At 39.3% G+C, this 26815-nt stretch overlaps 1 protein-coding gene across 1 annotated transcript in view; it reads left to right on the forward strand.

The window, feature by feature from the left end:
* GNB4 (G protein subunit beta 4) overlaps window positions 1-26815 on the forward strand; it is a 60303-nt gene that overhangs the window by 4131 nt on the left and 29357 nt on the right. Inside the window, exon 2 of the mRNA XM_022571703.2 lies at window positions 24882-24979. Coding sequence (XP_022427411.1) covers window positions 24923-24979 — 57 coding nt within the window. The 5' untranslated portion in view covers window positions 24882-24922. The remainder of the gene's footprint in view (window positions 1-24881; window positions 24980-26815) is intronic.

Here is a 26815-nt window from a genome sequence, read left to right on the forward strand (position 1 = left end):
TCATACAGACATGCATATAATTCCTAGCTCTGTCTGATGAAAGGGCTAGAAGTAATGACACCCTAGTAGCAGTGAGCACAACCAGTGCACAGACCTAAATAGCTGATTCGAGAGCTGGGGAAGGGAAAGTATAAGATGAGACTAGAACACAAAATAAGGACGGGTTCAAAAAAATAATGGGGGCATGTCAAAGGGATGTAGGAACTAGCTTGAACAGACAAATCTGGGAAAATTTGAGCATCAAAATGAATAATAATAGTAGTGTAACCCGTTGAATGAAAACAGAATCCACAAGTCCATAATAAATAAATAAAATAAGAAAAAGGGAAAAACTGTTCCTGGTAGACCACCAATAAAAACTGTAGAAGGAACAATAGAGTTAGAAAAGTCACTAGTTTGCAACCATCATGATAATACTGATTCAGGCAAGTGTTACTAATAGAGAAAGGTTGATGAGGAAAAGGGTATTACTACTGTTTCCAGTGATCTCTCTGGAGATTAACAACCAAGGGGAAGACAGTAACTTCACAGTGGAGAAATCTGGCAGATACCACTTCAGTCAAGTGATCAAAATTAACATCACCAGTAGTGGGATAAACATGTTCCTTTTAACCCTCTTGCCCTGTTGGTGGGAATGTACATTGATACAGCTACTATGGAGAACAGTATGGAGGTTCCTTTAAAAACTAAAAATAGAACTACCATACGACCCAGCAATTCCACTCCTGGGTATATACCCTGAGAAAACCATAATTCAAAAAGAGTCACGCACCACAATATTCACTGCAGCTCTATTTACAATAGCCAGGACATGGAAGCAACCTAAGTGTCCATCAACAGATGAATGGATAAAGAAGATGTGGTACATATATACAATGGAATATTACTCAGCCATAAAAAGGAACAAAACTGAGTTATTTGTAGTGAGGTAGGTGGACCTAGGGTCTGTCATACAGAGTGAAGTAAGTCAGAAAGAGAAAAACAAATGCCATATGCTAACACATATATATGGATTCTAAAAAAGAAAAAAAAATGGTTCTGAAGAACCTAGGGGCAGGACAGGAATAAAGACTCAGACGTAGAGAATGGACTTGAGGACACGGGGAGGGGGAAGGGTGAGCTGGGACGAAGTGAGAAAGTGGCATGGATATATATACACTACCAAATGTAAAATAGATAGCTGGTGGGAAGCAGTCGCATGGCACAGGGAGATCAGTCGGTGCTTTATGACCACCTAGAGGGGTGGGATAGGGAGGGTGGGAGGGAGACACAAGAGGGAAGAGATATGAGGATATATGTATATGTATAGCTGATTCACTCTGTTATAAAGCAGAAACTAACACACCATTGTAAAGCAATTATACTCCAATAAAGATGTTAGAAAAAAAATGTTCCTTTTGACATGCTTGAAATAGGGATGTCATTACTTTTCTGTGGTATTTCTGAAATGTGTAACCAAAATCTAATCACAAGGAAACAGTTGAGGGACCTTAACTGAGGATTGTTCTACCAAGTAACTGACTTGTACTCTTCCAACATGTTAATGTCATGAAAGACAAAGAAAGGCAAAGGAACTGTTCCAGATTAAAGGAAGTTCAGGAGACCTGTCAGTTAAATGCAATGCATAATCCTGGATTGGATCTTGGGTTTTGGGAAATCCAGTTACTCTAAGAACATTATGGAGATGTTGGCAAAACTTGAATATGTACTGAATATTAAATATTAAACTTGAATATGTACTGAATATTAAATAATATTGTATCAAATTTAACATATGTTAAATTTCCTGAATTTGATAATTGTACTGTAGTTATGTAGGAAAATGCCCTTGTTCTTAGAAGATACACAGTGAATTATTTAGGAGTAAAGGGTCAAAATATCTTCAATTTACTCTCAAATGGATAAGCAATAATAATTATTACATATAGAGAGAGCAATAAAGCAAATGTGGCAAATGTTAACAACCGGTGAATCTAGGTGAAGGGAATAAGAGTATTCACTATATTAAAATTTTGAACTTTAAGTTTGAAATTCCAAAAACATGGAAAGTTAAAACTTCAAAAAGTAATAAAGCTACTTAGTGTCCAAAAATCTTGGAAAGATTCCATGTAGGCTGTATCTGCTTCTCAACGCCTCCTCTCCCTCTTCTTCTGAACCTACTCCAGAGACTTTATCCTTCCTATGCCACAGAACCATTCAAGGTCACCAGGGATGTCAGTCTTGCCAAGTTAGATCTCTCAGCCACGTTTGACACAAGTGATAGATAACTCCTTCCTTACTGAAGCATTTTTTCCCTTGACTTATGGGACACTAACTCTGATTTTCATCCTGCCTCACTGGCTGTGGCTTCTTATTCTTTTCCAACTCAGTAAATGGTATCACTATCCACCCAGTTGTTCAGTCTAAAACTCCTAAGAGTTATCCTGATTGACTCATCCTATATCTGTTCCTCCATTGGCAAGTATTATGGCCTCTAACTTAAGAATTATTCCAAATTTGTCTGTTTTTCATCACCTCCACTGCCACTACCCTTGTGTCAAACCACCATCTTTCCTGGTCCAGACTACTGTAATAGTGCCTAACTGGTCTTTCAGCTTTCGGTGTCTGTGTTGCCTAGCAGCCAGCATGAACTTTAAAAGGTATCAATCAAATCAGATTATATCTCCCAGTCATCAGAACACATTACTGTTAGATGAAAACTGAAGTTTTTATTATGGTCAGGAGGCCTACATGATCACATGTTTGGGCTCTTACCCACCTCTGTTATATCTTCTGCTTTGCTTACTCCCCTCCAGCCTTACTCTACTCTCTCCTGTTGATTCAGTTTGCCAGGTTAGTTTCTGCCTCAGGGCCTTTGCATTTATCAATACTATTTCTTGTACCTGGAATGCTCTTCTCCATTTAAGGCATGGCTCATTTCCTCATTTCATTCAGGTCTTTACTTAGATTAATTTATTTAAAAATAGCCTTCCTGGTCACCCTCTAACTTCTTGCAGGTTTTTTTCCCCCCTGCGTAGTACTTTTCTGTACTTGAAATTGTTATTTATTCACGAGCTTTGTAATCTTCTCCTAGACAAATATAGAATAAAGCTCCATGACCACGGGAAACTTTTTGTTTACTGCTGAATCCCTGGAGCCTGGAATGTGCCAGGCATGTGGTTGGAATTCAGATATTTGTTGAATGAACGAATAAATGCATGAATTAATATTTGCCAACTTTCTGGCTGTATTTTATTTAACACTATGGCAATTGGAGAAGACTGTCTCAGAGAATCCCATAACATCGGTGCTGTTTTTTGGTGACACTGCTCCAGGTTTTCTGGAAGCTAACAGGTTATCAGCTTTGTGTTTCACGACTTCATCTTTCTTTTGTCTGCCCTCTGGTGGAGGGAGTACTAATAAGCAGGAGATAGTAGAGCAGGTCAGTAGGAAGAAATAAAAGTGGATGAGTCTTGATCACAAACTGGATAATTAACTTTTAAGTTACAAAGATTTGAAAATTTAAATTTTAGGTAAGCCTCAAAATTAACCATAATAAGGTTGGAAAGAATGAAAAGAAAACTGGCAGTAGTTAGATTTAAAGAACTATCTGGCTTAGGATGAAAAATAAAACTAGCTCCAAAATGTTTTGATTACTTAAAATAATTTCTGCTTAAATACAATTCTTCTCTTAAAATATTTTTAACATTTTTCCATCTTTAGTGCAAAGACATCTTTTTCTCAACTGTACTAATAATGTCAGCTAACCTTTGTTGACTTTTCCAGTTGTCAGTTAACATATGCCAGGGGAAAAGCCAGTATTCAAACCCCAACAGTTGGGTACTAGAGGCAGCACTCTTAACTACTGTGCTTCACTGCAGCCTTCCTACTAATGTCCTATGAATGGTACAGGCCCCAAAGAATTTCCTTTGGTGTAATAGTTATGAATAACAACAACAAAAATGCTTGATAAGGGGAATTCTCTGGCAGTCCAGTGGTTAGGACTCCTGTGCTTCCACTGCAAGGGGCACAGGTTCAATCCCTGGTCGGGCAGCACAGCCAAAAAAAAAAAAAGCTTGATAAGTTTACAGCCTGTGTTCCTCAATACCACTTCCCTAGTATGTATTATGGAGAGCTTTTTCTTACAGAATTTGAGAACTATATCTTATTTAATCTGTTTTGAAGTAGAAATCACATTAAATGATTTCAACACTTGTGTACTATTGACTTGCTAAAATAATATAAAGTTTCTCTTAATGTCCATATTTAACATTTAAGGCAATATACAGCTTAAAATTTTTTTCCCCAGTTTCGCCTTTAGCTCTCCAATTGATTTATTTTTATAATTTTTGGTTATATAAACAATTGGGTAATGACTGTCTTTAAACATTCATTCTTACCTCTTCAAAAATACCATGTTTTATTTTTTATTTATTTATTTTAAAATTTATTTTTGGCTGTGTTGGGTCTTCGTTGCTGCAGGCGGGCTTTCTCTAGCTGCATCAAGCGGGGGCTACTCTTCGTTGTGGTGTGCGTGCTTCTCATTGTGGTGGCTTCTCGTTGTGGAGCACAGGCTCTAGGCACACGGGCTTCAGTAGTTGTGGAGTGCGGGCTCAGTAGTTGTGGTTCGCGGGCTCTAGAGCTCAGGCTTAGTAGTTGTGGCGTATGGGCTTAGTTGCTCCGTGGCATGTGAGATCTTCCCGGACCAGGGCTCGAACCCGTGTCCCCTGCATTGGCAGGTGGATTCTTAACCACTGCGTCACCAGGGGAGTCCTACCATGTTTTTAGAAGCCTTACTTTTTTTTCTTCATCATGTAATTTGTAATACATTTTTAGCTATAGAGAAATTGATAGAATCTGTATCATAAAGTGAGAACATTACTTTGGTAGGGACAAAGATGAGGACAGTGGCTCCTGTGCTCAAAGTGCTAGTAACCTCTGGGCTCTTACATAGGAAGTTTTGGTATTTTTGTTATGATGACATTTACCAATGGCTTGACTCTGTTTTTTTCCCCTTCAATTTTTATGAGTTCCCCACCTAAACACCTTTACCCAGGAATTGTTTAAAATACAAAAATTGAACGTTAACTCTTTGGTTTGTGAAATTAAAACCCCAGTAATGCAACTTAAGCTGAATGAGGCTCTGTTGTACAACTGGCATGTTGTACATGGTATTTAGGATAATTAACAAGGCTTATAATGACTAGTTTTATAAGGAAATAATTTGAAACAATTTTACTTTCTAGGCTTCTGTAAATTAAATTATGTATTTAAATGGAAAAATGGTAGACAGCTAATTACTTAAGGAAATTGAAATTCGTCAACAAGGGATGTCATTATGTGCATTGCTTACTAAATGTGCCCCTAGGGAAGTTGTTGGGAGAGAATAAACTTTTTGAAAAATGTGGTCTCCTTGTCATTTGGTGTAAAAAAGCAAAAGCAGTTGGTATTTTAAAAGTTTTAATAGATACTAGTTTTCATGGTTATGTTAACCTTTACTTTTGGGAATTAAACTTTATCAACAAGGAATTTTATTATGTTTATTAATTATTAATGCGCCACTAAGGAAGATTTTGGGGGAAAATGAATTTAAAAACACACACAAAGACTCCTCCATGCCTTAAGATATAAAAAAGGAGAGAAATGTTTGTATGTAAATTTCCCCCATGGTTATAACTAATCTTTCCATGAGGGAACATCTGTGTATAGTTTCTAGCGATGATAGAGAGACAGGTTATGAAGGGATTGTGAAGCATCAGGAGCAATGTGTGTTTCCTTAAGGCTGCTGAAGGGCAGTATTGGTGTATGTGATAGTGAGTGTGGCAGGATGAAAACATCAATAGGACAGTCTGAGCAGTAGACTAAAACTGTATGCGACTACAATGTAAATGTAACTAAAAGTGAATACACTGTTCAAGCCACCTGGTGGAGATAAACTCTCTGTTGATTGATGGATTTTGAGGATATTAATTGTAGGAGTAGGGAGCTGGGGATGGAGTGGAGTTGCAAATAGCTAGTGTGGGTTATTAATTAGCTGTTAGTCTAAACCCAAGAGAGCAATCAGATGACATTTTGGTAAAGAAAGTGTGATACTGAAGTAGTGTTGGTGGATATCTGTTCATCTCAGACCAACATCATATAAGTACACTTGCTTCTTAATTAGTAAAACTTCCAAAGTTTTACCTCGTGCATAGGCATTATAGCTTTATGTTAGAAAGAATGAAATCTGCCCTGGGAGAAAGGCACTGAGTGCTATACTCTATTTCGACTTATTATTGGTAATTTTAAGATATTTTACTTTTATTAAAACTGAACATACGGAATTGCAGCTACCGTTCTATGAATATGTTAATTACACAAGTCACATTTTGTGCTATCGAGCCAACTCAGCAAATGAGTTAGATCATGATTGATGCCTGCTAGGCACTCATAAAAATTTGTTGGATGAAATTCTGATGTATCCAGCTGTCATATTTTCATCCTTTAGCGGTGGGATTAATTTAAAAAAATTTTTAGATATAACCAAGAGTAATATGTAATCAGGTCTGGTGAGTTTGTGTTGTTTCTGGTAAAACAAAAGCAAATTATGTGACTTTAAAGGGTATAAGACTTTGTGACTTAGTGGTACAAAGATGAACCATGCACGGTCCTATCAAAAAAATCCAAGAGGTGATAATATTTGAGTGAAGTCATATGAGAAAAGACGGGCTGACAAGGTTATGATCTGTAATGTACATAATCGTAATTCATTTTCCTAATGTTTGGTTCACAAAGCCTTGGAAATACTAAAACTAGAGGCGTTGCAACTTAGAGAAAGTAGTTTGAGGACTAAGTAAAAGGAAATACCCTCCTATTTTACATCTCTGACAGCGAATTTATAGAACTGGTCACTTTAAGAGGTTGTACAGCTAAAAATACAAGCATACTGAAAGTGGTTTCAGTGGATTCACAGACAGTGTTTTTGGAATGTATTGCATTTAGTTTAAGGGAAATCCTTAGTATGTTGAGTTCAGTCACATTCTCATGAAACATTTGGTTTTGGTGACATAACACTCTAAATATGTTCAGTATTGCGGCACTTACATCTTAATGTAATTATTATCTTTCTTGTGAGAAGATGAATTTTTCTGATTGGGACGGGTCAGTTCTTGTGCCTGGTGCAGGGTAGGTGTTAAATACATGTTTGTTGAGTGGAAGAATAAATCACATGATGATATGAATTGACAGCAGTTGGAATAGTGCTCATTTATTATGTACTTGGGACTAGAGATAAAAATAATAGGAAATGCAGGAAGAAAACTCTTTTTTTGAAAGCCTTCCCAGAATGTTAAATGGAAAAAAGCTAAACCTAATCACTTAAATTTTCCATTGTATCTCTCTCTATATATGTATGTGGGAATTTAAAAGGGATGCACTAAAAAGAACAGAAGCATATCCACTTTATATTTAAAACATGTACTCTGCATCAGGTTTTCATGTAGTACTTGATATTACAGTAGTTTTAGTTTTTGTTAGCTTTGCCTCAAGACTTCTTCCCCTTCTTTTCCCTTTCCTTGATTAAGGATAATTTTTTAATTAAAAATTTAATTTAATTTTAATTTAAAAATCAAACTCAACTTAGGGTTAAACACAGCTTTTATAAATGGCAAATAGTCTTAAGACATTGCAGATGTCTCACATTTAATTTATAACACAAATGTAAAAAATGTGTAGGAATGAAACAACAAAATCCATTTGCTTTTAATTTCATGAATTCCTATTCTTTTTTTTTTTTTTTTTGCGGTACGCGGGCCTCTCACTGCTGTGGCCTCTCCCGTTGCGGAGCACAGGCTCCGGACGTGCAGGCTCAGCGGCCATGGCCCATGGGCCCAGCCACTCCGCGGCATGTAGGATCCTCCCGGACTGGGACACGAACCCGTGTCCCCAGCATCGGCAGGCAGACTCTCAACCACTGTGCCACCAGGGAAGCCCTATTCTTTAAAAAACATTTTATGCATGATATTTTTTGGGGTCATGGAATTTACCATCTTAGTTTAGATTTCTGCAACGATGACATAGCCTGTTCAATGATAGAGCCTCAAATTATTATCCAAAGTGTTCACCCCGGGCTTCCCTGGTGGCGCAGTGGTTGAGAGTCCGCCTGCCGATGCAGGGGACACGGGTTCGCGCCCCAGTCCGGGAAGATCCCACATGCCACGAAGCAGCTAGGCACGTGAGCCATGACCGCTGAGCCTGCGCGTCCGGAGCCTGTGCTCCGCAACGGGAGAGGCCACAACAGTGAGAGGCCCACGTACCACCAGAAAAAAAAAAAAAAATAAAAGGAGTCAAAGTGTCCACCCTAAGTGGATCTGTTTATGACACTTAGATAAAGAACTTGGTTTCTTGTTGATTGATTTATGCCTATGTGTAGACTGATCCTGTTGTGCCTTGTTAAGAAAACTTAATCACAAGTGGGTTTTTTTGTTTTAAAGAAAAATATATAAAAGTCAGTTTTGGCATTTCATAATCCAAGTTCCTTTTTTAGTTAATTCCAAGGATACACGAAACACTGTTTTCTTCGGGGTATTTTCTCATGTACTTTGCTACTTTAACAAAGATTAATACATTTAAGACTTGAATTTAAAACATTGTTTTCAAGTATCTGTCTTTTCAGGTGACATGGGTATTTCAACATAGAAGATAGCTTGGTTCTTAAGTTGTCCTTTTCAATCCTGGTGTTTATTTCATTCTTATATTTCTTAAAGAGTAAAGCAAGACCAAATACAAGTAGATTATTTTAAAGAAGGCAATGGCTGCCAAAAAAAAAAAAGAAAGAAAATAAAGATTTTACCAGATGCATTGTTTCCCTTGAGGAAAGGGAAGATAACACCTGAAATACGTCAAGGAATTGTTATTGATTTCTTTGTAAAAAATATGTTAAGGTGTGAGTGTTGAAATAGGAAATGTATATGGAAGCTTCTTTTTTCCTGTTGCTTCTTTTCTCATTCCCAAGCTATCCTTCAGAAAAATAAAACTAAAAAATTTCATAATTCAGATATGGGAAATAGTTTTGCTCTATTATTTATTTATTTGTTTATTTATTTTTGGCTGTGTTGGGTCTTCGTTGCAGTGCGCGGGCTTCTCATTGTGGTGGCTTCTCCCGTTGCGGAGCATGGGCTCTAGGCATACAGGCTCAGCGGCTGTAGCACGTGAGCTCAGCAGCCGTGGCTCGCAGGCTCAGCAGCTGTGGTGCACGGGCTTAGTTGCTCCGCGGCATGTGGGATCTTCCCGGACCAAGGCTCCAACCCATGTCCCCTACATTGGCAGGCGGATTCTTAACCACTGCGCCACCAGGGAAGTCCCAGGTTTGCTCTATTTTAAAACCAATTGGAATGGGAATGATTACTTTCTGTAATTATGTTTTCCATCCATTATCTTTATTTTTTTTAAGTATCTAGGTGTTGTGTTTGACCAGGAAGATAATATAAATGCCATTTAGTTTTTTAGGAACTTCTTAATAAATGAACACACACCCTTGAGGTTTCCTCCAGTCCAGTGGTTTTAGACAAGAGTTTAGACCTGTGGTTCTCAAACTCCAGGAGGCATCAGAATAACCTGGCGTGCTTGTTAACCACAGATTGCTGGGCTCCATCTCAGAGTCTCTGGTTGTTTAGGCCTGGCAAAGGGCCTAAAAGTTTGCATTTCCAGCAAGATCCTCAGTGATGCTGATGCTACTGGTCCCCACCCTCTGAGAACTAATGATTAGGCTATTTGGTTAAATTAGTGGTTATGAACCATGTTTCTTCCCTTACACACCTGATTGATACAACATTAATAATGCCCCGATCCAAGAGTCACGGCATTGGAGTGAGATGGGCAAGGTGCTGTTGGAGAGTCAGGTATTGAGATCTTCAGGAGGTGGGTGTAGTTTGAGATAGCCCCCTTTTTAAAAAATTAATTTATTAATTTATTTTTGGCCGCGTTGGGTCTTCATAGCTGCACACAGGCTTTCTCTAGTTGCGGCGAGCAGGAGCTACTCTTCGTTGCAGTGCGCGGGCTTCTCATTGCGGTGGCTTCTCTTGTCGCGGAGCACGGGCTCTAGGTGCACGGGCTTCAGTAGTTGCGGCACGTGGGCCCTAGAGCACATGGGCTTCAGGAGTTGTGGAGTGCGGGCTCAGTAGTTGTGGCTCGTGGGCTCTAGAGCACAGGCTCAGTAGTTGTGGTGCATGGGCTTAGTTGCCCCATGGCATGTGGGATCTTCCTGGACCAGGGCTCAAACCCATGTCCCCTGCATTGGTGGGCAGATTCTTAACCACTGAGCCACCAGGGAAGTCCCTGAGATAGCCCTTTAAATGATTGGATGTTTTCTCTCCTATCCTCTCCCCCTCTGAATCTTCCTCCTCCACGCTCGTTAGAGGGTCCTAGTCTATAAGTAAGGGTGCAAACGGGGTAGAGGTAGTTTAGGTCCTCTCCCAGCAAACTTATACCTTCTAGAGTCAGGGAGGAAGCTTCAGTGCTTCTTCTCAAGGAGCTGAGGAGAGAAAGAAGAGGTTACACTGCAGGAGAATTGGGATGCTGAGGCCATGAACAGAATTCTTTCTGGTAATAATTCTATTTTCCTTTTTTGTTTAAAGTATTATTGTGTTATATCTATTGATCCATCAACAGATACGAATATTGGCCTGAGTCATGTTTATGATTATACCCTCTTCATATATTTCCCTTGTTAGGCCAAGTTAGCTCAGACTTAAAGTTCCAAGGACGTTTTGTTAATGTGTGTTATTTAATCCCTAAAACAATCACTTGGGTGTAGACATTAGTGTCTCCACTGTACAGATGAGGGAATTGAGACTCAGAAGTTAAACAGTTTCTGGGATCACACAGTAAGTATAGTCATACTCCAACTCTCATTAGGTTGTGTGAACTTGGGTGAGGTTCATAACCTCCAAAACATGTAGTTTCCTCATCTGTAAAATGAGGATGATATTAGTACTTACCTTTTGAGGTTAATTTGAGGCCGTTAAATGAGTTACTGTGAAGAGTTGTGAACAGTGCATGACACATAGTAAGTGCTTAATAAATGTCATCTCTTGATTGGCTAAATACTAAGTATCTTTTAACATCAGGGGTCATCCAGGTAATCCTCCTCTTATATATTATAGGTCAAGAATCTCTTACCAGCTTACGTGGTTCTGTGTGCCACAAGGGTTGAGAATCACGGATCAAGCTAAGTTTGTTTGGCTTTTGCAATGAGAAGGTGGAGGCTCAGAATCAGGATTAGCCGCTTATACTTGAGAAGTTGATTTGTGTTGCCAGCCACATCTCTTGTAGCCATCAATTTTGTAGGAAATCATTTGTTATACCGAGATTTGCTTTAACTGTATAATGAGACAGTGATTAATCACTACGTAATAGATTGTGTTTACTGGAAAAGTATTCATTTCTTGGGAATGCCTCAAACATCTTTTAGATAAACTGTTATTTGCTTTAAAAAAAAGAAAAAGAATCTCTTATCCATAATTTGGAGATCCAGAATGCTTTGAAACTGCAATTTTTTTCATATATCATTTAGTGGCAAAACCTTATGTGATTTGAACTCGTTTGGTGGCACAACCTAACTTGAACTAACGTGAAACTGTTGCTAGTCTACTTTTTCCCCACCTATTGTGACGACACTTACATTTTGCTGCAGAAATACTCCTTCTGGATTATGTGGATGCTGCCCAGGAGTCCAGTTGGTGTGGAATGAAATATGTGATGAATACACCTTTTAAAATCTGAAAACCTGGGAATTCCCCAGTGGTCCAGTGGTTAAGACTCTATGCTTTCATTGCCAAGGGCGCGGGTTTGATGCCTGGTTGGGGAACTAAGAGCCCACAGACCACGCGGTGCGACCAAAAAAAAAAAAAAAAAATCTGAAAAGCTTTTAAAAACTCTTTTTAAAATCTGTAGACTCCCAAATTCTGAAAAGCATTTGGCCCTTAGGGCTTAGGGTAATGGATTATGGACTTCTGTGAATATGCCCTTAAACCTCTCTTTTCCTTCTTAGACTGTAAACTCCTGGAGAACTGGGCCTGTATCTAATTCATGTGTAGCCCCGGTTCTTGGCACATAATAGGCATTCGGTAAATGTTTGGTGAGAGAATGAACTGTGCCAGAACAAACCAGTTAGGTGAAGGGAAACAGACTTGAGAGCAGCACCTTATTTTTTCCTGGAACACAGACAAAACAGACTGCCTTCAGTTTACAAGAGGCTGAATCATGTTAGTTTTGGGGCACTTAAAAATGTTCAGTGTAATGAGAAATTTGGTAGCAAAATAAAAAAGCAAAACTTAGTGCCTGTACTACAATGTCAGCATCTCTTCTATTTTCCTCTCTTATCCACTCACTCCATACAGCTTTAGATTTTTGGCCAACTTCTTGAGAAAGAAAGCCACATGGGAACATCTGTAACTGGAAGACTACTTGGGGTGGGTAAGCAAGTGTGTTTTTACATTCTTCTGAGAATGATCATAAAAGCTTTAAATACCTTAACTAATTCATTAAGGGTTTAGGGTTTTTTTTTATAAATAAAGTATAGGAATTATGAATCAGGATTGCAGAGAGGAAAGCAGAACATTAGAGAATTTAATTATAATAATAGCAAACTTTTCTGATAGACTACTAGTAGGTAAAAGTAGTTCACATTTAAATTTTTAAAGTACAGTTTAAAGTATTTTTTCATGCCTTACATGAGCTTTCATGATCCATATGAAAATTATTAATAGTTAAGAAATATTTGTCTTTGTCTTACATGGATTAAAATAACTGTTCATTAACACAGCAATATAATTGTACAGGCTACATAATGCCTTGTTTTAGTAAAAATTTTGTGGACATTTTAAGAAGTGTAGAGAGAAGTCTATTTGAATTATGCAATTGTATTTTTTTTCCATTTTATTTAATAAGTTGGCTTGGATACAATGACCCATTGATATTTTTTGATATTTGTAACTGGTACAGCTGAACTTTTTAAAGGATAATTGATATGTTGCCTTCTGCTCAACTAACAGTGCTTTCACTATATGATCAAGTTATTTAAAATGTGTTAAATGAATCAAATATTCATGTTGAGAAAGAACCTAGTAAAGAAGTTACAGTAATTAAGAGAGCACTACTCTTATACCAAACTAATTTCTGTTAAATTATTAGTTTAAAATTGCCTTAGTTAGTAATTTCAGTACAACTGCAGAGATTGTGATAAACAGCTCCAATTGGATCTTGAGTAAAAATCACTGTTGGTGAAATTCCTTGACTGTATCCTTCTGATGATTTTTTTGTGTTTTTTGTAAAGGAAGGTAGAGATGGCTCATATCTCATACACGTCTGTATCTTTCCTTCCTCCCAGGAGGGAAGTTTCTTAACTAGCTGACCAAAGATAGATCTGGAAAAACATAAATATTTAAGAAATGAATTGGGGGTGGGAAGGGGCGGGGGGAGGAGCCCACAATGGTACGGATAAGGAATAGTCACTGAAGTACAAGGAGGAAGTAAGGGGTCTGGAAAGCTATTGGAGTAAAGCTTGAATAAGAGGGAGGATCATTAGATTCAGCGGAGAGATCTAACGAAATGCCCTTCCAAGGAGGCGAAGTGGAGTGGTTGAGAGACTGGGTTCCAGAGTCATATATGCTTTGCTTCAATTCCCAACTCTGCTTCTAATCTTAGGCAAGTTGTTTAACCTAACCTCAGTTTATTTTTAAATTTCATTCCATTACATTTATTTTATGGTTCCCAGTGGACTTAAGGTGTGTTAAAAGGTAAGCTGAGGGACTTCCCTGGTGGCGCAGTGGTTGAGAATCTGCCTGCCAGTGTTCGATCTCACATGCCACGGACCAACTAAGCCCGTGCACCACAACTACTGAGCCTGTGAACCACAACTACTGAGCCCACACACCACAACCACTGAAGCCTGCATGCCCTAGAGCCCGCATGCTGCAACTGCTAAGCCCACGTGCCACAACTACTGAAGCCCGTGCTCTCTAGGGCCTGCATGTCGCAACTACTGAGCCCGTGTGCTGCAACTACTGAAGCCCACGTGCCTAGAGCCCGTGCTCCACAGCAAGAGAAGCCACCGCAATGAGAAGCCCACACACCACAACAAAGAGTAGCCCCTGCTCGCCACAACTAGAGAGAGCCCGTGCACAGCAACAAAGACCCAACGCAGCCAAAAATAAAATAAAAACAAAGGTAAACTGAGACGTATTGGGTTAGCCAAAAAGTTCCTTCGGTTTTAAAGTAAACATAAAAGACACATTTTTCATTTTCACCAAGAACTTCATTGAACAACGTATTCACAGTTTTGTTCCACTACCTTCTGTCATTTTTCAGGCAACTTCATAATTCCATCTTCCCAAAACTTTTTGAGCAAAGAACTGTTCCAGGTGCCTTTTACAGTCTTCCAGGGAATTGAAATTTTTTCCATTAAGAGAATTTTGTAAAGACCAAAATAAATGGAAATCTGAAGGTTCAGTGTCTGGTAATGTGGTGGATGAATCAGAACTTCACAGACAAGCTGTAACAGTTTTTGCCTGGTCATCAAAGAAACATGTGGTTTTGAGTTATCCTGATGGAAGAGTATGAGTTTTCTTTTGACTAATTCTGGATGCTTTTCGTCGAGTGCTGCTTTCAGTTGGTCTAATTGGGAGCAGAACTTGTTGGAATTAATCATTTGGTTTTCCTGAAGGAACTCATAATAGAGGACTCCCTTCCAATCCCACCATATACACAACATCACCTTCTTTGGATGAAGACCGGCCTTTGGTGTGGTTGTTGGTGGTTCATTTCACTTGCCCCACAATCTCTTCTGTTGCCTGTTATTGTAGAGTATCCACTTTTCATCACCTGTCACAATTTGTTTTAAAAACAGAACGATTTTGTTACATTTCAGTAGAGAATCTCACGCAGAAATACGGTCAAGAAGGTTTTTTTCCCTTAACTTATGTGGAACCTAAACATCAAAGTGATAAACATAACCAAGCTGGTGCAAGTGATTTTCAGCTCTTGATTTGTATATGTTGAGTATGTCAGCTATCTGCCACGTGGTATAACATTGATCTTTCTCAATTAGTGTCTCGATTTGATCGCTATCAACTTCAACTGGTCTACCCGACCGTGGAGCATCGACTTCCAGCAAGAAATCTCCAGCACGAAACTTCACAGACCACTTTTCACGTTCAGTCAGTCACAGCACCTTCTCCATACACTGCACGAATCTTTTTTTTGCGTTTCACTTGGTTTTTACCTTTCTTGAAATAATAAAGCATAATATGCGGAAAATGTTGCTTTTTTCTCCCATCCTCAGTATTAAATGGCTACACAAAAATTCACCAATTTTGATAAGTTTTTTTTTTAAATGCACGCTAATATGACAGCTGTCACAGTGTAACAAAATTGTTTTGAATGAAGTTAAAGACAACTAAGCTCTACTAGAGCCACCTTATGGAAAAAAACGAATGAACCTTTTGGCCAACCCAATATTAAAAAGCTTAAGTTTTCTGAGCAAAAATCGATTCGGATTGGGCACTGCCAAACCAGAGTGGTTAGGAGTGTTCCACCAGCCACCTCTGGAGGTAGGGGTAGGACTTTCATAGAGAAGAGGAGGAAGTGAAGCAAGGGAATTATTTGATTGGCTGTAGTTTATGTGATTGCCTTACTGGTTTTGTTTGTTTTGTTTTGGCCGTGCTCTGAGGCGTGTGGGATCTTAGTTCCCCCATCCCTAGCCCCCTGCAGTGGAAGTGCAGAGTCATAACCACTGGACCGCCAGGGAAGTCCCCATTGGTTGTCCTTAGGTTTTGATTTCTTAACCTTGAGGCATTTACAGGCTTAGGTTTTGATTTGCTTACACAGGCTGCTAAGGTATTAGAATCACCTCAGTCTAATGGCCTCCTTGTTTAACTGAACATGTGCAAGAGTTGGATTAATTGTAAATATAGTATTCATGGATCCATGTATGACTCATCGTTATATATTTATATTTGCTTGCTTATTGATAATGTATAAACACCTGTAAAGCAAATATCCAACTCAGGAATTTGGAAATTAACAATTACTTGCAACTCCTTGTGTGTTCCTTCCTTCTCTTTTATCATTCTCTTGCTTCAAAAAAGTCTTATTGCATATGTATGCATTCCTAAACAATATATTATTTAGTTTTAGTTGGTTTTGAGTTTTTTGAAGAGTATTATGCTGGTATGTGTCTTCTGGAACTTGCCTTTTTCCTCTTAGCAGTATTTTTCAGATTCATCTATGTTGTATACATCTGTAGCTCATTCATTTTCACTGCGATGTAATAATTTGCTGTGAAAACACTGTAATTATCCATTTTCCTATTGGCGGGTGTTATTTTATTGCTATTACAGGTGGTGCTGTATGAATCCAGCCCTTGAGCACAGGTACTTAAGTTTCTTTTAGGGCTCATCTACCCAGAAGTGGAATTAAATTGTCAGATTGAAGATACACATATCATCACCCTTGTTAGATATTGCCAAATTGCTTCCCAAAGAGCTGTCCTACCAGAATATGTTACCATTTCCCCACAGCTTTGCCAGCTCCTGGATGAGAAAAAAAATTCTGTTAATCTGATAGGTATGAAACTGTTTATTTGCATTTCCCCGATTACTGAGTTTGAGTATCTTCGCATTTGTGTATTGGCCTCTACTGGTTTTCCTGCTGTGACCTGCTATTCGTGCTACAATTTGCACATTATTCTTTTGGGTCATCAGCCTTTTTTATTATTAGCTTGTAGGAATTTTAAATTCTAGATTCTGTAGACCTAAAACAGATAGACTGCCAGATATTTCTCCAGCAAAGATGGGTTTATTTGGGTTTATTGCAGAGAAGTGCAATTCAGGGTCTGCAGCCATGGCAAACCAGCTGCAAGTCTCGCAGGGCAAGGGAATGAGAACTCTTTTATAGAGACGAAAATGAAGTTGGGAGGGCTGTAGTAAGCAGAGTCCATGGCTTTTCATTGGTTGAGTCCTTGCCAGGAAAGAAGAGGCGTCTTTCTTTTGGGCTGTGTTATGTCACAGGGTGTGAGAGCTCCCTCTTCTGACCTCCCAACTCTATTTAATTTTCTGTTTATCAATTTTTTATAAGGCTAATCCTTTCTTTGAATTTTAGCTTGCAGCTGTCTTTTTCCGATCTGTGTCTTCGTTTTTTTGGTTTTTTCTTTCTTTCTCTTTGGGGTAGAGGAGAAACTCTCTTCTCATCATGCATACACTGTACTTCCACAGCTGAAGATGCTAGCTCTTACAGCTGACCTTTCCTCCTCTCCTCCATCTTCTTGTGTATAGGGATAATTGTGAAAATCATCATCAACTGTGTGTGTGTGTGTGGTGGTGTGCAGCAGCCTATTGGGCTGTTTAGTAAGCCTGGAGAGTGATTCTGCTCCCATATGTTGGAAGCTTTTTAAAAAAGTAGTGTGTTTGATGCCTCTTTGTTTTCAGTTTTGGGCCAGTTACCAGGTCTGAGTCCTTAGGAGAAGTTATACTCAATTTTCTGTTATGCATATAACCAGTGTACATGGTATACGTTTATTTCTGTCTATAATCACTTCCTTTTTTGGTCAATAACTCAGGGAGAGTCTGATCAGAGACTGTTTTTTGGTTTACTCCCTTCTTAGGTTGGGATCTTGATTATTTTAAAATTTAGATAAGACTCTTCCTTATCTAAGAATTTATACTGCACTTAGTCTGCCTGGCTACACCCACTGAGGATTTTTTCATTCGTTGGTGACTGTCTTACTGGTTTTCTCCTGTCATTATTTTCCATCTTTTTCTTTTCCCCACATAGAATTTACAATGCTTTATAAAATATTTTGCCACTTCCCTGATTTCTGTCCTTTATTAACTGTGGATGCAAAGGAACTGCAGGAGGGCAAGTAGTCAGATGACTTTGTTTTCTACAAGTCGAAAGAAATGCCCATAGAAACTTCATTTCTCTGATTTGGAGCATGCTCTTAGGTGTATCGTTTGAGGGAGCTACTTTAATAAACTATACCTCATGCAACAATATTTTTCTCAAGAATTCAAAACTTTTCTAGCCGTTTTATATATACACACAGACCATGTCAAACACACAGATTGGCTACTTCTTTAAATCCTCCCCTTCAAAGCATAATTTATTAGGATTTATCATATTAGGTTTCATCTGGGGGTATCGTGTTGCTTCTCTTTACCCTAATCAGCCTCTGGGTTTGTCTGGAAGTAGTTTATAATCTACTGGCCTGTGCTGGATGCCCTTTTTTTTTTTTTTTTTGGTATTCTTGGGAATACAACAATTGTCAGGTGAGAAGAAGACATCAACAGAAAGTCTGTGCAATCAAAATGTTCCTCCTCCATAGTGACAGGACTAATGTAAGCAGATCAGGTAGCGGGTCCCCAAGAAAGAGCATCAAGAATGGCTTTCTTGACAGAAGAGAATCCGTTTTGCCCTACGCCATTTTGTGCTCTAAACCTGGCGGCAACGCTTGCCCGTGAGCGGGTCTTAGTAATGAATGATCTTAAGGGAATGAAAGAACAAGAGGCAAGAGAAGTAACAACAGCAAAGATAATATATCAGTCATAAAGACTCCCAGTTTTATTTCTGTGGTAAAACATTAGCCTGAAGGGCTCAACCACCAGATCAACTGGAACCTAAGGGATGATGATGTTTGTTGACCTTTTCTGACCCTGGTGACTTCAGTCAACTGCAGTTTAGCCTCTGTAGACTGGCCAAGCCCCTTCTTGAGGCTGCATGTATCTTTAGCTTAAAAATTCCTAAGTTTTGCTGCTGGGAGACACTGCTTTGGGAAAGATCCCCAGTGTTCTCCTTACTTGGTGCAAGTAATAAGTCCTTCCTTCTCCCAACCTGTAGCTTGGTTGTGCTTTTTGGCTTGACACCCACCAAGAGGTGAACCCAGTTTTCGGGTAACACTAATAAGTTTTCAAATAAAGAGTGAAAAGTTAGTTCCTGTTTTTAGCAACAGATATGATAGGCGGGGAAGGCTGCTTTGACATTTTTCAGACATCTGGAGAGAGTTTGCGGTATTCAGTAGAGGAAGAAAAGTAATTTTCACTCTACCCTTCTGAGTTCTTGGGTGAGACCCCATGTAATAAAAGATTAACAAGAGAAAAACACACAGAAGTTTATTAATATGTATACCTCCAGTATACATGTGAAATACCCCGGGAAAAATGAGTAACTCCCTGAGGGTAACCCAAGCCACCAGCTTAAATATTGGGTTGGCCAATAACTTTGTTCAGGTTTTCCTGTAACAGCTTAAGGAAAAGTCCGAATGAACTTTCTGGCCAACCCAATACCATCTTCAGCTAAAGACAAAAGAAAGGTTGGGAGGTTAGGGGTGGAGACTAGGCTTGGGAGGAGGCAAGGGTAGGGTTTGATGTGCAGATTTAAATCCCAAGACTCTAGTCATTTATAGTCATCCCTCACTTCTGGTACCCAGAGGGAGACACCCTTACAAATGGAGATTTGCTTTGGAAATGTCACTCTCCATTGCAAAGGGGTAATTTCTACTCTTGTTTTCAGAGTTTCTCTTGTGTCTGTTGTTTCTCAAGATAATCCTCCTGCCTAAGAGGCATATTTTGGGTAGGCATATTTTCCTACCCTTCATTGGGCACAAGCATCACAAGGGTTCTGATTTTGCTGCTTGGAAACGTTTCTCAGACAATCCGTTGCCTTATAATTACTCCCTTCTTTTCCATTATGCCTGCTTAAACTTAGCTGAAGTCATTGGGCATGAGCCTTGAGAATTCAGAATTCCATATGAGGAAATAGGGTCATGTAAAGGCAACTGTCTTTGAAAGTTCTTAAACATAGAAAAAGGACTGTAAGTGATGGTGAAATATAGAATCAAGGAGTTTTTTTTTTTCTTAAAGGGAGAGACTTGAGTGTGTAACCCCTAATGGAAAGGATGCAGTCGAAAGTGAAATGCTCCCCAGAGGCTGTTTGCTGAATGAAAATGAGGAATTATAACTTTACAGTAGACGTGAATACACTGATCAATCTTAGCTTCGCTAATAGCGGCATAAACATTAAGTTCATTCTGATGTATTGTAATATGAAGTCTAGTCTCACCTAGAAGTATTCTTGCCAAATACATTGAAATTGAATATCATGTAGCCGGTAGATCTAACTTCCTTCCAGTTCATAGGCAGTATAGAGTATAGAGAAACAAGTTAAACAATACCATGGGAAGTAAACAGAATGTGGGACATTCTACAGGACAGCTGTCTCCAATAAGTCAATTAGCATAGAGAAAAAAAGAAAGCAGGAGATGGATTCTTCTGGATGGAGAGATTTAGAGATAAAACCAAATATATTATATAGTCCTTTAATTGGATCCTAAGTTGAACAAATCTGATGTAGAAGACATTGGTGGAATAATTGGGGAAATTTGAAAATGGACTGGGTATTCGCTACTAAATAGTTGGTGTTAATTTGGGAGGTTTGTTAATGGTATTATGGTTTAGTAGGAAAATGTCTTGATATTTTTGGAGATGTGTACCTGAAGTGTTTAGGGGTAAAGTATCTTTTTTCTTTTATAAATTTATTCATTTATTGGGTGTGTTGGGGTCTTCGTTGCTGCTTGCGGGCTTTCTCTAGTTGTGGTGAGCGGGGGCTACTCTTCATTGCAGTGCGTGGGCTTCTCATTGCGGTGGCTTCTCTTGTTGTGGAGCACAGGCTCTAGGCGTGCGGGCTTCAGTAGTTGCGGTGCACGGGCTCAGTAGTTGTGGCTTGCGGGCTCTAGAGCACAGGCTCAGTAGTTGCTCCGTGGCATGTGGGATCTTCCCAGACCAGGGCTCGAACCCGTGTCCCCTGCATTGGCAGGTGGATTCTTAACCCCTGTGCCACCAGGGAAGCTCTAGGGGTAAAGTATCTTGATGTCTGTGATTTTTAAAAAATTTGTTTTATTGAAATATAGTTGATTTATAACGTGTTAATTTCTGCTGTACAGCACAATGATTGTTATACACGTATATATATACACATTGTTTTTCATATTCTTTTCCATTATAGTTTGTCACAGGATATTGAATATAGTTTCCTATGCCACACAGTAGGACCTTGTTGTTTATCCATTCTGTATATAATAGTTTGCGTCTGCTAATCCCAAACTCCCAATACATCCCACTCCACCCCTCTCTCCTTGGCAACCACAAGTCTGTTCTCTATGTCTGTAATTCTGTTTCTGTTCTGTAGATAAGTTCATTTGTGTCATATTTTAGATTCCACATATAAGCAATATCATATAATATTGGTCTTTCTCTGTCTGACTTCACTTAGTATGATAACCTCTAGGTCCATCCATGTTGCTGCAGATGGCATTATTTAATTATTTTGTATGGCTGAGAAATAATTCCATTGTGTGTGTGTGTGTGTGTGTGTGTGTATGTATCTTTATCCATTGATGTCTGTGATTGACTTTAAAATACTTCAGCAAAAACAAAAGATGGAGCAAATACAGTAACAGTATTAACAATTTGTAAACCTTCACAGTGGACATTATGGATGTCTGTTATATTAATTTCTCTGCCTTTCTCTTTGTTTGAAATTTTTCTTAATAAAAAGACTAAAACAGGGCTTCCCTGGTGGCGCAGTGGTTGAGAGTCCGCCTGCCGATGCAGGGGACACGGGTTCGTGCCCCGGTCCGGGAAGATCCCACATGCCGCTGGGCCCGTGAGCCATGCCCGCTGAGCCTGCGCTCCGCAACGGGAGAGGCCACAACAGTGAGAGGCCCGCGTACCGCAAAAAAAAAAGACTAAAACAATCGAGAAAGAGTGAGAGGTTGAGTGTACTAGGTGAAAAGGGATAATCAGAAATGTAAGATTACTGAAAAGATAGGGAGAGATAGGATTTAAATCTCAGGAGGAGGAATTGACCCAAATGACAGAAAAGTCAGCTTCTCTATTATAACAGAAGGGAAGGAGGAGCATGTGATGAGTCAGTCCTCTATGTATCATTTTGTAAAACTAATAGTGGGAAATTGAAAGAGTTCATGTCTGGTGGCTTCTCTTTTCTCTGTGATATAGAAGGTAAGCTCACTTGCTGCAAGAGGGGTTGTGAGAAGATCAGAAGCTGGTGAAGGATGCAAAGGAGCTGAAATCGTTGATATTGAGTGGATGTGATGGGTAAAAAGCTGCATATGGTAGCCAGGTGGTTTTGAGGGCCCAGCTAGATTGCTTATATGAACTTGTAGTAGAACTAACTTGCCCCGCTGTTTGACTTTTCAATCAGTGTTTGATAGATTGAGTGCTGGCTGAAAGAAAGTACGGAGTTGGGTTCATCGAAGTTGTGATTTTTGTCAGTTGAATGTGACCAAATAGAAGGGCAGGGGAAGCTAGGGTACTGGCAGAGTTGTTGATGAAGTGCTGGACCTGAAATTCAGCCTGTATGAGAAGGGAGTGCAGCTTGCAACTAGAAGATGAACAAGTTCTGGAGATCTAATGCACAGCATAGTGAGTGTCGTCAGCCACGCTGTGTTTTGTACTTCAAAGCTGCTAAGAGACTAGATCTTAAATGTTCTCTCCACAAAAAAGAAATTGTAATTATGTGATGTGATAGAGGCGTTAGTTAACGCTTTGGTGGTAATCCTATAGATATATAAATATCAAATCAACAAGTATGTCTTAAACTTACACAATATTACATGCCAATTATACATACCTCAATTTTAAAAAAGGGGGAATTGCCACAAACTCACTATATTTCACATTGGACCCCTCATCTTTCATATGAACCTTCTCCCTGTCATGGACTCTAAAGGGTCTGGGATTTTTACCTACTTATAAGCTAATAAATTAGCCTGTTAGTGTTTTGTGGATGCTGGCAGAAGACATAAGACTCTTGGGTCAGAGACCAAGGACTTTATTACTCGCAGCACCCCAAGTAGCATGGCCTGATGTTGGTTTTTGCCCGTTCCCCATGCTCCTCAGTCCCATGGAGGTGACCCAGGTGTGCCTAGATGGATGCTACATATGCATTGGGTTTGCATCGCAGTCTAGAAACACTGAGCTTAGGGAATTTACCACTTTTACAGTAAGAAGCAGCAAGCTCTCTCTTTGTCTTGGGGCAGACGTTGTCTCATCCCTCAAGGTTGCTCACTGCAAATGCAGCCTTGAGAAATGGCTTAGGTAAAAGTGACGAGGGCCTTGTTATTTTGGCATATGCAGTAAGAATGTGCAGGGATGCTCAGGGCCCCATGGCCTCTCCTAGTATTCCCCCTCCATAGGGTAGTGGTGGTGATGAGGGAACTGCTTCCTCTTTGTCATTTCTATTCGCAGTACCTCCATCCTTTCGGCACCCAAGCTGGAAAATTTCATTCATTTGGAACAACTCATAGTCTTTCCCGAATAACTCTTGTTAGCTGCAGATAGCTCCTCTTTAGAGGGTCCCTTGTGTGTGTGTGGCTTTGGGGGGTAGAAAGGCAGTAGAATTGGGTAAGAGGTGGTTTTGAATGCCCTTAAAAGTTATATGAGACCTCTTTGAGCCCCTTGATATACCTACAGAAAGTCATTCTGTAGAAAGAGAAAAACAAAGCAGGTATGAAGAGAAAAGCAGGACAGGTAGAGAAAGAATACTGCCAGTTTCCAGTCTCTGTTTTCTTCCTGAGGTCATAACACCCTTGCCTTTTACTTCTGGATTCATGCTAAATCCTTAGAATGAATTTTCCTTTAGTTCTTAGATTATTTTCAGGTTGGTTAATTTACTGGAGCATGAAGTGTCTCAGGTGCTAGAGATGTAGCAAAGAGTAAAGTGAGCAAAGTCCCTGCCTTAAGGAGCTTACACTCTACTAGGAGGAAGCAGACAACAAATAAGCAAATACATGTTCGATGGCATTGAGTATTACAGTGAAAAATAAGACAGGGTAAGGGGCCTAGTTGGGTACATACGTGCTATCAGTGAAGGTTGCTCTGAGAAGGTAACATTTGAACCGAGGTAAGGGTGGAAGCAGTGAAGATATCAGGGGCAAGCAAGAGGGTTCCGGGCAGAGGTAAGAGCAAGTGCAAAGACTGAAGCTGGAGCCTGCTTAGCGTGTTCAAGGAACATCAAGAAAGCTTTTGAGTGGCTGGAGCAGAGAGGGGTAGGGGGAGGAGAGATACGAGGTCAGAGGGTGTGTGTGTAAGAGACTGTGTAGGGGGCTCTGTGGGTCAAGATAAAGAGTTAGATTTTGGTCTGAGTGGAGTGAAAAGCCATTGTCGGATTTAAAGCAGAAGAGTGACTTGTGTTTTCAAAGCATCTCTGGTTACTATATTTAGAATAGACTGGAGAGTGGGCAAGGGCAGTAGAAAGGAGACCAGGTGGATGATGGTGGCTTGGACCAAGGTAGTCAAAGTGGAGGTAATCAGAGTTGGTCAAATCCTGGATATTTTTTGAAGGAATGCCTGACATGATTTGCTGATGGATTAGATGTAGGGTATGAAAGAAACAGAACAGAGCCGTTAAGGATGACTCCCAGGTTTTTGGCTTAAACAACTGGAAGGATGGAATTGTCATTTACAGAGATGTGGAAGACTTAAGGGTGGTGTGGGGTTCAATTTTGAAATAAGTTGAGGTGTCTGTTAGGCGTCCAAGTGTGGATGTCTACTGGTACCCTTGAAACTGTTGTAAAGTATTTCTCCCTGGACTCCATTCTAGTACTGATTCTCTATAATTAAGTCGAATACTACAACTCAAGCTGTCTCTTCCTTCCTCTGATCCCATTCCTCCATAAAGTCCTTTAGTAAATAATCTAGATCTATATTTACTGAGCAGTTTTAAGTACCAGTAATAATTATCTCACTTGAGTTTCAGAGGGACCGAAAGGAAGTTACATGTCAGTATTTAAAAAGCAGATTAATATGCAAATGGAGAACTGAGTCAGTCTGTCTCTCTTTCTTTTTGAATAGTGACTTTCATTTGTTAGTTTCTGAGGTAAACAAATTCAAGGATGAGTGAGCTGGAACAGTTGAGGCAGGAAGCCGAGCAGCTGCGGAATCAGATCCAGGTAAGAGCAAACTTTTTCATTTTGAAATTTTAACATTTTTATGTAATACCAGCGATGAACAAAATTTGTGCATTAGTTTATCAGTCTACATATATTAAATAATTTATAAGGTGAGAAATGGTCAATTTGTTTTTATCATGCCTCTAAAGAACTCTGCAAAAATCATTCCTAACAAATACCTATGTGGCCCAACGGCCCCTGTGTCCCTAAGAAGTTAATAGTGTTCATGTAATCTCTGCTGACATGATAATTCTCTTCTACTCACACACCTGGAATCATAGTTTGATTTTTGGTATGTTGAGGTATAATGTAATATCATAACGTTACATAATATCATAATATCACATAATGTAATCTATTAGAAAGTTAATCTCTAAACCATTAGATTGCAGAAAAACATTAAAAATGGTAAATGGCATAATGAAGATGTCTGTCATCTTTACTCTTGGAAATCAACTCAAAACAGTAAAGAGCATAACGAACAAATACAAGCTTCATCTTTAACAAAATTAAAGACACTTAGAACTTCAAAACCTAATAGAGTGGGGAAAAGTTGTCAAATGTTAGGGTGTGGAAAGGCTCTGAGAGAGGGTTTCTGCGGCTGTAAATCTCATATTCCCTCAGGGACAACATCGTTCCTTTCTTTTGGAACAGTGAAAACATGCTTCCCTGGACTGAGAAATATCAAGGAGGGCAGAGATAAACATGAAAGGATATAGACATGCTGTCTTTTAGGAAGCCTCTTGGTGAGAAGGTACAGGAGGGACCGAATTGTGTGTAGCCTGCTGCTGCCTACTTCTTTTCACAGGGAAAAAGTAAGAGCTAAACAACTTACAAATATAAATGAAAAACTTCATAACGAAGCATGGAGAATCCAAGTTATTAGTAACTTGGAACACTGCTGTGATCTCTCCAGTATGAATCTTTGGCAATAGCGATTTCAGAATTACTTATCTAATTTAAAAGTGAAGAATAAGAAAAAAGGAATAATCATAGGATCTATGCAAAGACATTACAGGAAAGAGATGAAAGGAGCAGGAAAAACAAGGGATGGGGGAAGAACACTCAGCAGAAAAATGTTGGTTCTGAGTGGATTAAAATCATAATCATTCTGATCACCAGGAATTCAAGGAAGTTAATGATTTAGATGTGAATGAGAACTCTGAGTGGATACCTTAGGTGTCTGAACAAACCTGTCAAAACAAAGGAGGGATTTATTTTTTCTGGGATGATTAGAGAAGGCTTCATAGGCTAATCTCTGAGTTAAGATGTTGCTACCACCACCAGAATGGATTCTCCACCATCTCTACTTTGTGTCACTTGCTCCAGATGCTGAGCAGGAATGACTGATTGGCCAAGCACATTGGTCACATGGCCGTCTCATTTTTTAAAATCTTTTCTCTGTATCTGTAAGCTTGGTTTTTTGTTTTTTGTCTTTTTTAACTTGCACATATAAGTGAGATTATGTGGTATTTGTCTTTCTCTGTCTGACATATTTCTCTTAGTGTAATGCCCTCAAGGTCCATCCATGTTGTCACCACAGATGGCAAGGTAGTCTTTTTTTATGGCTGAATAATATTCCATTGTGTGTATGTATGTGTGTGTGTGTGTGTGTGTGTGTATCTCACATTTTCTTATCCTTTCATCTGTCAACAGATACTGAGGTTGTTTCCATATCTTGATTATTGTAAATAATGCTGCAGTGAACATGGGGGTGCATATATCTTTTTGAGTTAGGGTTTTTGTTTTCTTTAGATAAATACCCAGAAGTGGAACTGTTGGATCATATGGTGGTTCTTTTTTTAATTTTTGAGGAACCTACATACTGTTTTCCAT

The sequence above is a fragment of the Delphinapterus leucas genome, chromosome 4 (assembly GCF_059928025.1).
Source record: "Delphinapterus leucas isolate spDelLeu-1000000601 "Yukka" chromosome 4, BTC_Dleu_Yukka2, whole genome shotgun sequence".
Classification (NCBI taxonomy): Eukaryota; Metazoa; Chordata; class Mammalia; order Artiodactyla; family Monodontidae; genus Delphinapterus; species Delphinapterus leucas.